We start from the raw sequence: 15488 nt of genomic DNA, 5'->3' as shown, positions 1-15488 counted from the left end.
ATTTTTAATTTGAGGTTGCAGTTTCATTTATATTTCGGCTGCCAGGTCATATCCAGGACAAGTAGATGTGTTTATACCAGAAAGAGAGTCTATTTGTAGTATTTTCAACAAGTGGGGGAGGACAGCAAGATATATTATATCCCAGTTATTAGCTGGGAAAGTTATAGAATGGAGAACAGTTTCTGCTTAAGTGAAGCCGGAGCAGTTGTGATGAGAGTCACCATTAAAAAAAACGTATTTTTTGGTCTGCTACCTTGAGCTCTCTACTTCTCTGATGAAGACTGACCACCTATTTTTAGGAGTAAGAGTGTAAGGAAGTGCCTTGTTACATACAGAGAAGTGTAAATGAGTCCTTGGAGTGGAACCTGAAATGTTTAGTTAAACTGCTCAGCATATGCATATGCTGCTCAGCATATGCATTCCTGCAATTTCCTTCTCCATCAGTGGAGAAAAGTCAGCCGTTCTTGTTTTCATTTGTTATAAGCTTGGAGTCTGATTTGCAGTGCTCGTAGGGACTTTTAAGGAAAAGTGCTAGTGCCTGTCTTCAGGCAGAGGCATGGAAGAGGAGAAAAAGCAGGTCCTGCTCGTCCGTCCTCCCCAGCTGCGTGGTGCTGCCACTCCTCTTGTGCCAGATGGAGCGATCGTGCGGTTGTGGGAGGAGTCGGTTGAAGGAGCTGATCCGGCAGAAAACTGTGCTGCCAAAAAAGTGGCTCACCGTCCGTCTCCCTGTGGCTGCACATGGCAGGGCCCTTCAGTGGCAGACTTGGTGTTCTTGGTGAAGCAAGGTCTTCTCCCAGCACATTTAGTGTGCGGTGCCGGTCTGCACCAGATTGCATCACCTAGTCTTGCCCATTATCCAAATTATAGCATGCTCTTCCCTATCAGGGTTGGAAGAGGTGGTCGGGAGGAGGGGAGTAGTTGCCACCTCAGTGTGGGCTGTCCAGCGAAGCCCCGATTGCTTTTCCATGTCATGGCTTCACATCTCTGCCTGCCACAGGGAGCTTTACTTAGGCCGAGAGCAGACCACGCTGATTGTGTTCTCCGCTAACCATCGCTTGCTTGCTTGTTGGTGTTGCTGAGCCTGCTCTTATCCTTCCTACTATCAGTTTTAATTAGAAAACTCTACACCCCACAGCTTGGTTTTGTGAGGGATGCCAAAGACGTCACCAAGGAAAGCCAAAGAGGATGACCAGCAAACTTTGTTAATGAGCGGAAGACTAATGAACTTTTTAATTAGCAGGCGTGCAGGTGCAAGAAGAAGATGCAGTGAGACATGCACATCATGACAGCAGAAGCATGCAAAGAAGCATCAGCTGAGCACCTGAAATTGCTTCTGATGGAGCAGGGGCTTCTCGCGCGTCCTTGGGCCTGGTTGTGCTTCCTGCCAGCCGGGCAAACAAGGACGGCAGCACGTCAGGTACAGTGCCTGAACCTCTCTTTTGGTTTTGATTGGAGAAAGATGGGCCGTTCCTGCCCAGCTCAGAGCAGCATGGGAGAGCAGTGGTGAGCTCCGTGCAGTCAAGGGGAGAAGAGGGAAAGTCTGTTTTGAGTTGCTCTGAGGAGGACAGCTAGCTCCGGCTATGGAGCTGCTCCTGGACTGAGGGCTTCCTTCTGTCACGTTAGGGAAATGCCAGCCAGCCCCTCATTTCCCCAGATCCCTGCTGGCCTTTCAGCCCTTTGGCCCCCAGCTCAGCTCATGCTACTGCGTGCTGAGTTCTGCTCTGTCTTTTGCCTTTCTCAGCTGCTGGACCAGAGCTGCGGCTGCATCCTCCCATCAGGCCTGAGTGTCCTTCAGTGGGCACCATCCTCTGGTCCACAATGCCTGGAGCACGTGTTTTGGCAATCCATCCTGCCAGCCTGGAAATTGAAATTTCCACTCTTTGTGGAAGGATTGAGAACGAGCCTGCATGAAAAAGACATTTTTTCCTTTTCTACTGCCTGAAGCAAAGTATTTGGCAAGCTGGGCCCACCTGCCTCTGGGTAGTGCACTAATTTTTTGAGAAATTGCTTATATCTGGGCACTGGTGCCAGGTGCTGGGCTGCTCCCATGTCCACCTGTCAAACATTTAAAGTGCTGTTCTGGAACCAGAGACCCATTAATTACAGCCCTAGTGAGATGGGCTAAGCTGTCCTCTCTTCTGATAGAGATCTCCCGAGGGCTTCTTTAATGGCGCTGTCAGATGTTTCTGCGTTCCTACATGGAGCAATTACTTATCCCGTGTAATTTGCCCACTGATGGAGGAGTTCTTCCACAAGATACGATACTTGTTCACGTTCCACGGCACTTGGTGTTTTCTTCCTGCTTTAGTTTGGCAGCTGGTGGCAGCCAGGCCCGTGGTGATCTCGGGAGGGGACCCTTCTTTCCAAAATTCTTCTATCCAACGCCTCATTCCCTTTAACAGAGATCTCTGCTGTTCCCGTGGGTGTTTTGTGACAGTTTAGTCTAGTTGGCGTGTAATTTGACCGCACCGGTGCCAGGCACTTTGCGGTGTTAGTGCCTGCCATGGGGCTTTGGGTGTTCATTGGGCAGACTGGTGGGGAGAGTAAGTAGCTGCTGCTCAGGCAGTGTTTCACTGTGCTGAGTCGCCCCGAATCCTAAAGGTTCCTCTTTTCCACAGGTTGACTGTCTTCCCACGTGGAGATACAAACGTGAGAGGCAGCAGGCATGTCTTGACCTTGCAAGTGCTGCATCAACAAGGGCACGGATTGTATTTCCTGAGGCACCCATTTCTAGCCTGATGTCTTTTCTAGCTGTTTGGGAGGTGTCGGCAGCTCCTCATCTGATTTGGGTACTGTTGGAGCCCCCTCCCTCCTCTTGTGGGCACTTATCCCAGTTTGCAGTCCTTAGGAGCTCCGAAAGTCTTCTTTCTGGGTAGAGGCACCTCTGGACCTGGCTTGCTGAGCTGACGCCGCGAGCCCATGTCTTCAGCTCAGCCCTCAGACAGAGACGTGCCTTCTGTCAGGGTCCAGATTTCAGAGGTGCCTTTGGTGGCCTCCGTATGTTCAAACCTTGTAATTTCCAGGAGGCTGCTGGTGGGGCCAATTATCTAGCTGGACTTCTCATCCCTCGTGTGGAATTTGCAGCCACTGCACATTTGTATGGCAGGAACCTGGGTACGGGGGATGGCTTTAATTAGCTTGTGTCTCGGCTGGGACGTGGAGGCCTCCAGAGCCGAAGAAGTCCTGGTGGAAATCAGCAGAGCCCCAGGATCAGATACGGGAGGTTGCATTTAGGAAAAAGACCTGCATGGACCAGCAGATTTTTCCTCTAGATTGGTGGTTAGCAAGGCGGAAACAAGCCACGGCGCTGGTCTGGCACCTCCCAAACGCTTAGGAGCGATGGCTCCTCCCTTGGCAGCTTGCTTTCTCCCCCCACCCCTTTGCCTTGTATATAAGGCCCCCTCGGAGCAGCCTTGGCACAACACAACCCGCTCCGGCGAGGCAGACAGCAAGCTGCACCTCCAGTTCCAGCACCTCTGCTCCTGAGGAGAGTGAACCAGGCGGCCTTCAGCATGGGTGAGAGATACTCTGCAGCCTCCCCGCAGCCCACAGCAGCTCCAAGGCTTGTAGGTCCACCCTGGATCTGGCTCCAGCCACTGCCTGGAGGCTGCAGGCATCCCACCTTGACACCGAGTCCCCCTTGGGGACTGGTAGGTTTGTTCTGTCAGCGCTGCAGGAAGGGGAGAGGTGGGACCGAAGTTTGGCGTTTTGTCTGACTGGTACCAAAGGTTTCCTTTGTCTCGCTACCGATCTGCTTCTGGGGGATCTTTTTGCCTTGAAAAGCTGCTTCCATGTGGCTGCAGCATCCGTGGTGAGGGGAGCCTCCCCTTCTGCTGGGGAATCGTCAGGGAGACAAGAAACCAGGGTTATTTTCCAGGCTAGACCTTCGATACTGACATGGTTCTCAGTGTAGGCTCGCTCTCCTCCACTGGGGCTCAGAGGATGCAAAAGGGAACGGAGCAGTGGTTTGGTCTGTGATATCCTCAGTGTCTCTTCTTCAGGGGAGAATTCCTCTCCTGGATCTGAGAGTTTTTACTGCCATAACAAAAGTAGCTGCTGGTCTCAGAGGTGGCCGTTGACAGCTGGGGTGGGAGAAGGTCCATCGGGTGGGACAGAGTCTTCTGCACAGGCACCTTTTAAAGATGTGGACGTTTCTCATTTTATTCTTCTCTTCTTCTCAAATCAGACAGATGCAGGCTTCAGTGCTACGACTACCCCATCTGCCCGGATGTTTTGAAAGGCAAGTCCTCTTGAGCGTGTTTTGGAGTGGGGGGTACTTGGGAAGGAGCTCCGTGTTTGTGGAGACCACCATTAATTAACTGTGTATGCGGAGTCCCTTCCCCCAAAGGGAGAAAACTGTAACTATATGGAGATCCACTTTTCTTGTTTTCTTACCTCTGGGTCAGTAATGGAGCCAGGGTTGGACAGTTGCCAGCGAGCAAGGAGGAAAGGAATAGAATGGAATAGCATAGAATAGAATGGAATGGCATGGAATGGCATGGAATGGGATGAGATGGGATGGAATGGCATGGGATGGGATGGAATAGAATGGGATGGGATGGAATAGAATGGAATGGGATGGAATGGCATGGAATGGAATGGAATGGGATGGAATGGAATAGCATAGAATGGAATGGGATGGAATGGAATAGAATAGTTCCAGCTGGAAGGGACCTACAACGATCACCTAGCTCAACTGCCTGTAGGAAGGTCGTAGCATCCAGAAAAATAAGTTCAGTCCTATCTGAGAGTCTCTTGAAGCTTTTCTTTTCCTTTCTGGCTGGTTCATGGCATGTTTTAACACAAGCTTTCTATATACCCAGCTCCTAGAGAGGAGGTTGCCTACGTGACCTGTACCTACAGGGAAACATGCATCGACCAGCCTGACTTCCTGGCCACCATCGATCTCAACCCCAGATCTCCATATTATTCCCAGGTACCTGTGTCTTGACTGTGTTTTTACTGGGCTGATGACTAGCTGCTGGTTCTATGCTTCATAGTGCCCCAGATTCAGGACATTTACTCTTTTTTGCTGGGGAAAATCAGATTGCTTGATAGCCACTCTGTCATGCAGGCTTTCTGTTTATGCCTTGCACCTTCTTGTCTTCCTGCATCTTTCTGTCTCATCCACCCTGGCTTGACTCTTGCCTCCTGCCTCTTCATGTCCTGCCAAGACCTGTCTGGGAAACACCTTGTAAGTTTTGTCATGGCAGGTTTACTTCTTGCTTCTCCACTGGTGTTATGCGCGAGATAGGGATGTTGTCTGCTAGGAAATCTCACCTTCCTGCTCTTTCCACTGTCCTCAGTATGCCTGGCTCTAGTTGAATCATCTCCATCTCTGTGTTCTGGGGACAAGTCGGCTGTGACTCACTTCCCAACTCGCTTCCAGAGCATCTTGGTGCTGCTAGTGAGCTTTTGAGCACATGCTCTGAATCACCCTCTCAGTGGCTGCTCAGCATGGAAAATGGCCTCTAGTGACCCAGGTGGTTTAGGGTATCCAGCATTTTTGCAGAGTTCAGCATGTTTCTGTTGTGCTGCAGTGTCAGAGATGTTCTGTTGTGCACTGTACCAACCTGCCTGCTGTCATCCTAAATGGGAAATCGGCATTTACCTGTCTCTCAAGGCTGCAAAGACAGGTTATCTACATCAGGGGTGTATATATGACCTGATTAGTCCATTACTACAAGAGCTTAGAAGAAAATGGACTTTAAAGCCAATATAGACTTCTGAAAGTTTTTAACACATTTTGAACTCCATTCTTAGGAGGAGTTTGCAGAGCAATGCACCAGTTTTGTCAAGTTGATAATCATCATTTCTTCACATACATGATTTTCTGAATTTTAGTGGCATGGGGTGAGGAATTCTTGAAAGAATCTCCGCATTTCTCAGCTGCACACAGTATCCTAACAAAGAGCAGTGGCCAGTGCAAGGAGCAGCATTCTCCTCCCTAAGTCTCTAGAGGCAGTCCCAGCTACAGTCAAATGGAGGCTACAAAGACAGAAGTATCTGCCAGCATTAGGGTCCCCATTTCTCTGTGCCTCCCTGAGTGAACCCTAACTCTACCTTGACTGCCTAGGTGATCCACCGCCTGCCCATGCCCAACCTCAAAGACGAGCTGCATTCCTCGGGGTGGAGCGCTGGCTGCACCTGCTTTGACAATATCACAACGAAAAGGAACAAGCTGATTCTTCCCTGCTTGATTTCTTCCCGCATTTACGTGGTGGATGTGGGTTCACAGTGCCGGGCTCCCAAGCTGTGTAAGGTATGCCTGAGGTGATTCAAAGACAAGTTTCTGGGAAGGAGTTGGGAACTGGTGCTTCTGGAATAATACCCAGGGAAGAAGGGTTCTCTCTTCATCTTCTCTTCCACCCTGATTTTAGAGAGCTGGGTCACGTTTCCCTCTCGGCTCTCTCCTCTTCAGACCAGGGAAGGCTCCGCTCATCATTGCGTTCCTTTCTCTGTACGTGTTTCGTTCAGAGAACGGAAACCCCATGCCTGCCCCCACCCAAATAGGGAGGTGGACAGACAAGCTGTTATGAGTTAGGTGTTGCTGCATTCTTGTTGTCTGTGCAGAGGGGAGCTCAGAAGCTTCTGTGCTCCCCTCCAAGGAGGAGCAGGCCCTAGCAAGTGTGGGTTCTTGGGAAGAAAGCTCCCGCAACCATCAGAGATTTTCAGAAGTCTGCGATGGCCAAAGGCTCTGCCAGGGGGTGTGAAATGAGCTGAGCAGTCGGACACTGAAGTGTGTGTCAACATTTTTCAGATGATTGATCCAGTGGATGTCTTCTGGAAGTGCAACAAGGGATACCTCAGTGTACCTCGCAGCTTGCCCAATGGTGATATTCTGATTGCCAACATGGGAGATCCAGCTGGCAATGGAAAAGGTACTTTGCCATGCAATAACTCCATGAACAATCTCACTGGTTTGGAAGTGGAGTATGTGATTTGTTGTGCATCCCCTTTTTGTATCACAGGTGGATTTATTGTGCTGGATGGAGAGACCTTTGAGCTGAAGGGGAACTGGGAAAACGAGTGTGAGGCCCCCCCCACTGGATACGACTTCTGGTACCAGCCACGCCACAATGTTCTGATCAGCTCTGCCGGATTAGTCCCAAAACGTGCGGGACGTGGATTTAATCCCGACGACTTGAAGAAAGGTGAGGCAATACGGATGCAAGCGCTGAGCCAGAACTGCCCGAGGTGGTGGGAGGGTGTCGATGCGGTCAGAGAGAGGGGACAGGAAGATTTCTCCCCAAACGGCCGATTTTACAGGCACTGCTACAGGGCGTGCAGCGTCTGTCCTTAAGAGAGGCTGGCCCCTGTCTTTTCCCGCTGCTCCCTAAATCACGGCAGTCTCTCTGCTAATTCTGGCTGGACGGTACCATGGCCGTTGGTGTCTGTGAGCATTTGGGGAGGGGTGAGTCTCCATGGGTAGCCCCCTCTCTCCTGACTTGGTTTTCCTTTTCCTCAGGGGTCTTTGGGCGCCGCCTGAACGTGTGGAACTTGTCCTGCCGCACCCTCACCCAGTGCTTTGACCTGGGGGAGGACTCTTTGCCCCTGAGTGTTAAATTCCTCCACAACCCCGATGCTGCTGAGGGATACGTCAGCTGTGCCCTGAGTGGCATCGTCTACCGCTTCTACAAGTGCGAGGCAAGTATTCTGCCAGCAGCCACGGGAGACCCGGCCATGGTGAGCTAGAGGGTGATGGAGAAACGCGCAGAAGAAATTTGGGGTAGCAGAGAGAAAGAAGGAGGCGTGTGGAGAGGGCGGTATCCAGACCCTGCTTTGGACGTGTGTGCTAGAATGAGAGGAGTCTGTTCTTCCACTGAGTGTAAAAGCCCATCGTGACCAATTGGGACTTCTTGGCTGAACAACTGGGGGATTAATTGGAGCGATGATGCCCAGCCTCGCTGTTGGTATCAGACGATGCTGCCCTTACTGGTGTCTGCTCGTAGTAGCTGGGTGCAGTGGTAGCCTTCCTCAGGCAGCTTTGCCTAGCTGTGCAAGTGTGTGAGGGCAGGGGAGCGCTCTTGCCTGAGCAGCCAGGAGCGCTCCTGGAGCGGTGCCTGTGTTTCTTGTACAGAGAGACAACTGGGCAGTAGAAGAGGTGATTCGGATACCGGCCAAGGACGTGACGGGATGGATTATGCCCAAGATGCCAGGTTCGTGTGCCCTGAGGTGGTGTTTCCTTTTTCCTCCCGGAGCTTTGTGTTGTGCAGCTTGGCAAAGGCCACTCGCTGACCCTCAAAGCCTTGCTGCGTAAACACGGCGGAAGGCTTGTCGGAGGGGCTGAGGGGCTGCGCACACCCCCAGGAAGACACTGCTGCCCCGGCTGGAGCCTGTGCACTTGGGCAGGTCTCCTGTGCTGGAGGCACGACGTACAGCATGGCAGGGAGAGATGCGAGCTGGGGCTCGAAGCAAGGCACGTTTTCTGTTGCTGCTGCCTTCTCTAGAGCTCTTTGTTTCTGTGCCCTAGCCTTCACAGTCGACCTCATCATCTCAACGGATGACAAGTACCTGTATCTCAGCAACTGGCTGCACGGAGACATCCGCCAATACGAGCTCTCCAAAACCTGCAAGCCCAGGCTGGTGGGACAGGTAAGGCAGGAGCAGAAGGGCTTGCACTGTTGGGCTCCCTAGCGGTATCTGGTGGTGGTTGGATGACAAGGCAACATGTCTCCCGCTGCCTGGCTTCCAGGTGTTTGTGGGAGGCAGTATCCTCAGAGGCGGACCCGTGACTGTGTGTAGAGACGAAGAGCTGAAGTGCCAGCCGGAGCCCTTGGTGATCAAGGTGAGTTCTGCGTCCTCTTTGCCCTCTGGTGTCCTTTGGACTTGGGCTCTGCTCTGCTAGTTCTCTGCCCAGGGTTTCTGGGGTGGGGCCCCGTTGCAGTGGCCCGTGTGTCTGCAGCACCTGGTAGCTTGCCTGTGTTAGAAGGGGAGGCAGCCGCTCTGCTCTGCTCTGCTCTGCTCCCCTGCCCCTGCTTGTGCTTGGCTGCTGAACGAAAGAAGCCAGTAACACCACTGCTGTCTGTTGTGCCTTCAGTGCAAGAGAGTGTACGGCGGCCCTAGTAAACTGCAGCTCAGCCTGGATGGCAAGAGGCTGTACGTCACCAACTCCTTCTACAGCACGTGGGACAAGCAGTTCTACCCGACCGTGGTCAAGTAAGAAACATGTGGGAGGAAAGGAAAGGGGCCTCTTTGGATGGGCGCTCTGTTAGAGAGGGGAAAGGCGCCTCATCTGGGGGGCTACAAGGACGCGTTTGTGATTGCAGAGGGACAGCTTTTCCTAACATCGTCCCCGCAGCTTCCTCACGTTGAATTTCACATGCAGTTGACTCACAAGCGTCTCTGGCTGGGCGAGGTGCGGCTGCTGCCTGTGCGGAGCGGCAGTGCCAGGGTTTTGCTTGGGAGAGCCCAAGTGTTTCAGTCTGAAAGGTGGAGTGAATCCATCTGTGGATCTCTGAGAGCCAGGCCACGTCTCTGCCACAGCATCTCCCAGTGTATCCACCAGAGATGTTTTGATGTAGCAAAGCAGACGATGACCTCCAACACAAAGGCAAGCTCCAGCCTGCCTATCGCATCATGCCTAGCGGTTTACTCGCGTCCATTGAGAATTCAGGAAAAAAATGTGAGCGCTGGTGTATGCCGCTACTGAAACTGGGCCTCTGCTCCCTTCTCCCGGTAGAAGACAAGATGTTCAGGAGAAAGCCTCTTCCTCGATACGGAACAGGAGGCTGAAGAGCAGGATCTCTTGAGCAGGACCGTGGTTTGCTTGTCTGTAATAGCTGCGCTCTTGTCCCCTCGCAGGGAAGGCTCGGTCATGCTGCAGATCGACGTGGACACTGAGAAAGGAGGCCTGACCGTGAACAAGAACTTCCTGGTGGATTTTGGAAAGGAACCCAATGGGCCTTGCCTTGCCCATGACATCCACTTCCGTAGTGGGGATTCCACCTCCGACATCTTGGCCTAGGCGCCATGTGGAAGACTCCCTTCTTCTCTCTCTCTTCTGTAGTGCAGCCATTAAGAAAGAGCGTAGGGTAATTGGGTTTGGGGGTCCCCGTTCATTGCTGGAGTCTTGATTTCTGCTAACCTGAGCTACGGAAGCTCTGCCTTTTTGCGAGGGTTTGGTTCAGGCAGACCAGTGGACACATGGCATGTTTTCAGTGCAAAGCAACCCCTGGGCGTGGTTCGCAGAGCAGAGCCCAGGACAGTTGCTCAAATGCAGAGATGTGCAGTACGCACAGTGCCTTTGGGCAGATACCTGCATACCCACCGTGCCTCGCTTCATTGCTACAGGCCTGTCGGACACCTGCCTTGATGTCCCCGGCCTGTTAGCTATTGCTGTCTAGTACCGGGGCCGGTAGCAAGGTGTTGAACTCTCAGTTACGATTCAGCGCTTGTTCACCCTTGAAAACTAAGGCAAAAGAAAGTGAAGTGCCCAGTTCGCCTGAGTTACTGTTCTTCAGCCGGGTCGTTCCTGGATAGTCTTCCCCTGGCACGAGAGCCCTCTTGGCTCCCTTCTCACGTGCTTGGGTCGGTACGCGTCACAGCTGAAGGAGTATGAAGTGCTTTATTTTGAAAAGAAGTGCCTGTTTCCCGACACTGGTTTGCTCTTATGTTCTGCTTTAAACAAGAATAAAATTGTTCTTTGCATCAGCTAGATCTTCACGTGTCTTACTGAAGCCTTTCAGATTTATTTCAGGGGAAAACAAATGCCAGCAGGGGTCAGTGATAAGATCAGGGTTTTGAAAACCCCTAAGACAGGACACTGATTGTGCCAGAGCGCCTGTTAGTCTTCTGGGAAGTTTCTGGTAGAAATTGTCTTTGCTCGTTCTTTTTTTTGTGTGCATTCTTGCAGGCACAGCTTTTATAGGGAAGCGCGGCAACCATTTGTTCTTTTTCTGCCCCAAACGAACGTACCTTGTCAAAGCAATGTAGTGTTGTCATCCCCCAAACCAACCATTTGGTTTTAGTAGGGCTTACTTTAAGATACGTGAAGGGCTGCAAGAACACACTTAGTAGACGCTCCAGTGCAATCCCGTGCGTTTGTTAAGCGGTTTGCTTGCTGCTGGTGAGAATATCGGTTTCAGCTTGATCGGTTCCCATGGACGGCGTAGTCTTAACACAGTTGAGGCAGAGTCAAGTCAGGGTTTTCACCCAAAGTACTCTGCATACAGTTAATACGGTGTTGGCAAAATGTCCTTAGTCCCTTCAGAATTCTCCATAGGCTGTCCTCTTTCGCAAGATGTACTCGCTGGAGTTGTAGGTTGTTCTCCTGCTTATCACGTGCTGCGTAGGATGCCAAATCCCACTCGCCCAATGTAAGCCTGTTTGCTACACAGGAGGGCAACCACCGGCCTCCAAAACCCCGCTGCACACCCACACATCGTCCCATTAGTCCCGTTTGCCTTGAGCATCTTCACGAGGGTACAATTTGCAGCCAAAACCGTAATGAGTTTGGAGGCTGCAAAAATTAGGATATAAAGAGGATCCTTCTAAGTTTTAGCCCTTTATGGATTTACCTTGGAGGAACACAACTTCATTTACTTCCTCACCCTGCTCACGGGCACGCATGTTGCTCCAGCTCTCTTGAGCACCCTGGGGTGCTGCTGTTCAGCGTCACGATCACTTGCGTGTGACAGCCCCTTCTGATCCTCCAGCTTTTGCCTTGTTTGAGGGCCTTCTCAGGGGACGTCCCTGCTGTTGCGGTGGCTTTTGAATGAGCCTCATCTCACCTACCTTCAGACCCTACAAGGCACGTACCTCACTAGAGGTGCCTCCTCCTCTCCGCTGGCTGGAGGGAGAGTCTGGCCAGCAGACATCCCCATGCCAGCATGCGGTCCAGATGGCTGGAGGTAGCTGAGCTGAATCTGCCCTGGAAACCCCTCCTCGTGATGGGGCCGGGCACCATCCACATCAGTGGAGGGAAGAGCTCCCTTACCTCATGGCCGTGTTTACGGGTTTGATCAGAGAGTCTGCTGTCCCTTACGCTCTCAACTGAGCACCCTCTCTGACCTGCAGGTGGTCACACGGCAAGGCGAGGACTCAGCCCGGGCTTTGAGCTGCAGCTGAGCCACGAAGAGCAACAGACAACGCGGCAGGGGTGACCCAGCTCCTCGTTCCACCATCAGGCCATGCTCTGCCCAAGTTGGATGGATGTGGACGTATTTCTGCTGGTACGAGCAAACTCCTTCATCCCCTCCAAGGCCTGTTCCCAGGTCTTTGGGTCCTGACTCCCATGTTTCGGGGAGCGTGGGCCTTTCCTCACCCTCGTGCATGAGTTATCCTGAGGAACGTGGAACGTGGTGCATCTGCAGCGGCTGAATGTGCCTCACCTGGGGAGGCGGTGAATTGGGCTGGCTGAAGTTGGATGCTTCGTCTGTTCCCTCTAGTGGTTATTTGGAAGATAGGCTTCTCCCTGGTGCCAGCATCTGTCAAGTCCTTCGCAGTTTCCAACAGCTCCCCAAAAGAGCTTTGTTCTGGGGTAGAAGCTTGGTGGGAGGATGGCGTTTCATGAGTAGCTGAGGGCATCGTTGGGCTGCACTACTCATTAATGCACCAAATTGAGATGAGGCTTGTAGCTATAGGACTGGAAACTAGTGTCCTGAAAAACCATGTTGACAGTGCAGCTGTTTTGAGTGCTCCATTCTGCCCTGGGTCTTCTTTTCAGATGGACCTTCAATTTTCCCTCCCCTTCCAGATAGCAGCAGAGGCAAGAAATAATCCCAGGCTATATTCAACTCTTAGCAGCAGAAGACCCACACATTGGATCTCCTCCCCTCTAGTCTGCAGGATGCAGCAGATGAATATTGAGATCTCGTAACCCTCCTGAATGGTTTTTGCTGTGCTTTTGTAGCATTTGCTCATTTCAGCGTTTAGAACCTGAACAAGTGGAAATTGCACAGAGTGTGAATGTGACCTTTGTTTTCTTTAAGGGACGTTGCCAGGGAGATGAGGATGCAAATGTAACTTTCTGGCTGTATCTTAAAGTATTTTGCAGAGGAATCATGGCTATTGCAGAGGGAGGAAAAGGGTATTTATTAGGTTGTTTTACCATAGATAAAAATACTGTCTTCTGTAATAGATGAACAAACCACTGATACATGTTCTGCCTTCACATTCATAGTAGGCTGAATAGAGACTGACCAGAAACTCGTACAGAGAAGTGTAAATGAGTCCTTGGAGTGCAACCTGAAACGTTTAGTTAAACTGCTCAGCATATGCATTCCTGGTTTGCGTTTCATAGAATCATAGAATAATTTGGGTTGGAAGGGACCTCTAAAGGTCATCTAGTCCAACCCCCCTGCCGTGGGCAGGGACATCTTCAACTAGATCAGGTCGCTCAGAGCCCCGTCCAACCTGACCTGGAATGTTTCCAGGGATGGGGCATCCACCACCTCTCTGGGCAACCTGTGCCAGTATTTCACCACCCTCAGCGTAAAAAATTTCTTCCTTAGATCTAGTCTAAATCGACCCCCCCTTTAGTTTAAAGCCATTCCCCCTTGTCCTGTTGCAACAGGCCCTGCTAAAAAGTTTGCTGCCATCTTTTTTAGAAGCCCCCTTTAAGTACTGACAGGCTGCAAGAAGGTCTCCCCGAAGCCTTCTCTCCTCTAGGCTGAACAACCCCAACTCTCTCAGCCTTTCTCCATAGCAGACGTGTTCCATCCCCCTGATCATTTTTGTGGCCCTCTTCTGGACCCGCTCCCACAGGTCTGTGTCTTTCTTATGCTGAGGGCTCCAGAGCTGGACGCAGTGCCCCAGGGGGGGTCTCACCAGAGCAGAGCAGAGGGGCAGAATCCCCTCCCTCGCCCTGCTGGCCACGCTGCTTTGGATGCAGCCCAGGATACGGTTGGCCTTCTGGGCTGCAAGCGCACATTGCTGGCTCATGTCCAGCTTTTCACCCACCAGTACCCCCAAGTCCTTCTCGGCAGGGCTGCTCTCCACCCCTTCATCCCCCAGCCTCTCTTGATACCGGGGGTTGCCCTGACCCAGGTGCAGGACCCTGCACTTGGCCTTGTTGAACCTCATGAGGTTCACACGGGCCCACTTCTCAAGCTTGTCCAGGTCCCTCTGGATGGCATCCTGTCCTGGTGTGTCGACCGCACTACTCAGCTTGGTGTCATCTGCAAACTTGCTGAGGGTGCACTCGATCCCACTGTCTATGTCACTGATGAAGATATTAAACAGTACTGGTCCCAATATGGACCCCTGCGGGATGCCGCTCGTCACCAATCTCCATCTGGACATTGAGCCGTTGACCACTACCCTCTGGATGCGACCATCTAACCAATTCCGCACCCACCGGACAGTCCACCCATCAAATCCATACCTCTCCAGTTTAGAGAGAAGGATGTTGTGGGGGACCGTGTCAAAGGCCTTACAGAGGTCCAGACAGGCGACACCTGTAGGCCTTCCCGTGTCCACTGCTGTAGTCACTCCATCATAGAAGGCCACTAGGTTGGTCAGGCAGGACTTGCCCTTGGTGAAGCCATGCTGGCTGTCTCGAATCACCTCCCTGTCCTCCATGTGCCTTAGCATAGCTTCCAGGAGGATCTGTTCCATGATCTTCCCAGGCACAGAGGTGAGACTGACTGGCCTGTGGTTCCCTGGGTCTTCCTTTTTTCCCTTTTTAAAAATGGGGGTTATCTTGCCCCTTTTCCAGTCAGTGGGAACTTCACTGGACTGCCACGACTTCTCAAATACGATGGATAGTGGCTTAGCAACTTCATCCACCAGTTCCTTCAGGACCTGCGGATGGATCTCATCAGGTCCCATGGACTTGTGCACCTTCAGGTGATCTTAGGTGGTCTTGAACCTGATGTTCTCCCACAGTGGGCGGCTCTTCATCCTCCCAGTCCCCGCCTTTGCCTTCTGCGGCTTGGGCGGTGAGGCTCGAGCACTTGCTGGTGAAGACCGAGGCAAAAAAGTCCTTGAGTACCTCCGCCTTCTCCATGTCCCGGGTAACCAGGTCTCCCGTTTCGTTCTGGAGAGGGCCCACATTTTCCCTCATCTTCCTTTTATCCCTGACGTACCTATAGAATCTTTTCTTGTTGCCCTTGACGTCCCTGGCCAGATTTAATTCTATCAGGGCTTTACCATTCCTAACCTGATCCCTGGCTGCTCAGACAATTTCTCTGTAACAATTTCCTTCTCCATCAGTGGAGAAAAGTCAGCCGTTCTTGTTTTCATTTGTTACAAGCTTGGAGTCTGATTTGCAGTGTTCGTAGGGACTTTTAAGGAAAAGTGCTAGTGCCTGTCTTCAGGCAGAGGCATGGAAGAGGAGAAAAAGCAGGTCCTGCTCGTCCGTCCTCCCCAGCTGCGTGGTGCTGCCACTCCTCTTGTGCCAGATGGAGCGATCGTGCGGTTGTGGGAGGAGTCGGTTGAAGGAGCTGATCCGGCAGAAAACTGCGCTGCCAAAAAAGTGGCTCACCGTCCGTCTCCCTGTGGCTGCACATGGCAGGGCCCTTCAGTGGCAGCCCGGAGTCACGTCT

The 15488-nt window shown here is 52.0% G+C and overlaps 1 protein-coding gene across 4 annotated transcripts; it reads left to right on the top strand.

Moving 5' to 3' along the window:
* The first annotated feature begins 3342 nt into the window (after window positions 1–3342).
* LOC143171177 (methanethiol oxidase-like) lies at window positions 3343–12264 on the top strand. Of its 4 annotated transcripts, none has more exons than XM_076359968.1 (12): window positions 3343–3516; window positions 4191–4240; window positions 4824–4936; window positions 6077–6262; window positions 6761–6881; window positions 6972–7154; window positions 7469–7647; window positions 8081–8159; window positions 8474–8595; window positions 8696–8788; window positions 9041–9159; window positions 9805–10653. In XM_076359968.1, the coding sequence occupies exons 4-12, from the start codon at window positions 6095–6097 to the stop codon at window positions 9965–9967; spliced, it is 1227 nt and encodes a 408-aa protein (XP_076216083.1). In that variant the 5' UTR covers window positions 3343–3516; window positions 4191–4240; window positions 4824–4936; window positions 6077–6094; the 3' UTR covers window positions 9968–10653. The 4 variants fall into 4 exon arrangements, with proteins under 4 accessions (XP_076216083.1, XP_076216080.1, XP_076216079.1 ...); XM_076359965.1 differs by lacking the exon at window positions 9805–10653 and adding an exon at window positions 12019–12264 and having other exon boundaries at window positions 3453–3516; window positions 4187–4240; XM_076359964.1 differs by having other exon boundaries at window positions 3453–3516; window positions 4187–4240.
* Window positions 12265–15488: the final 3224 nt, after the last annotated feature.

Source organism: Aptenodytes patagonicus, chromosome 26 (genome assembly GCF_965638725.1).
Source record: "Aptenodytes patagonicus chromosome 26, bAptPat1.pri.cur, whole genome shotgun sequence".
NCBI lineage: Eukaryota > Metazoa > Chordata > Aves > Sphenisciformes > Spheniscidae > Aptenodytes > Aptenodytes patagonicus.
Note: the sequence above shows the minus strand (reverse complement) of the source record. Positions and strands in the feature narration are given on the sequence as shown.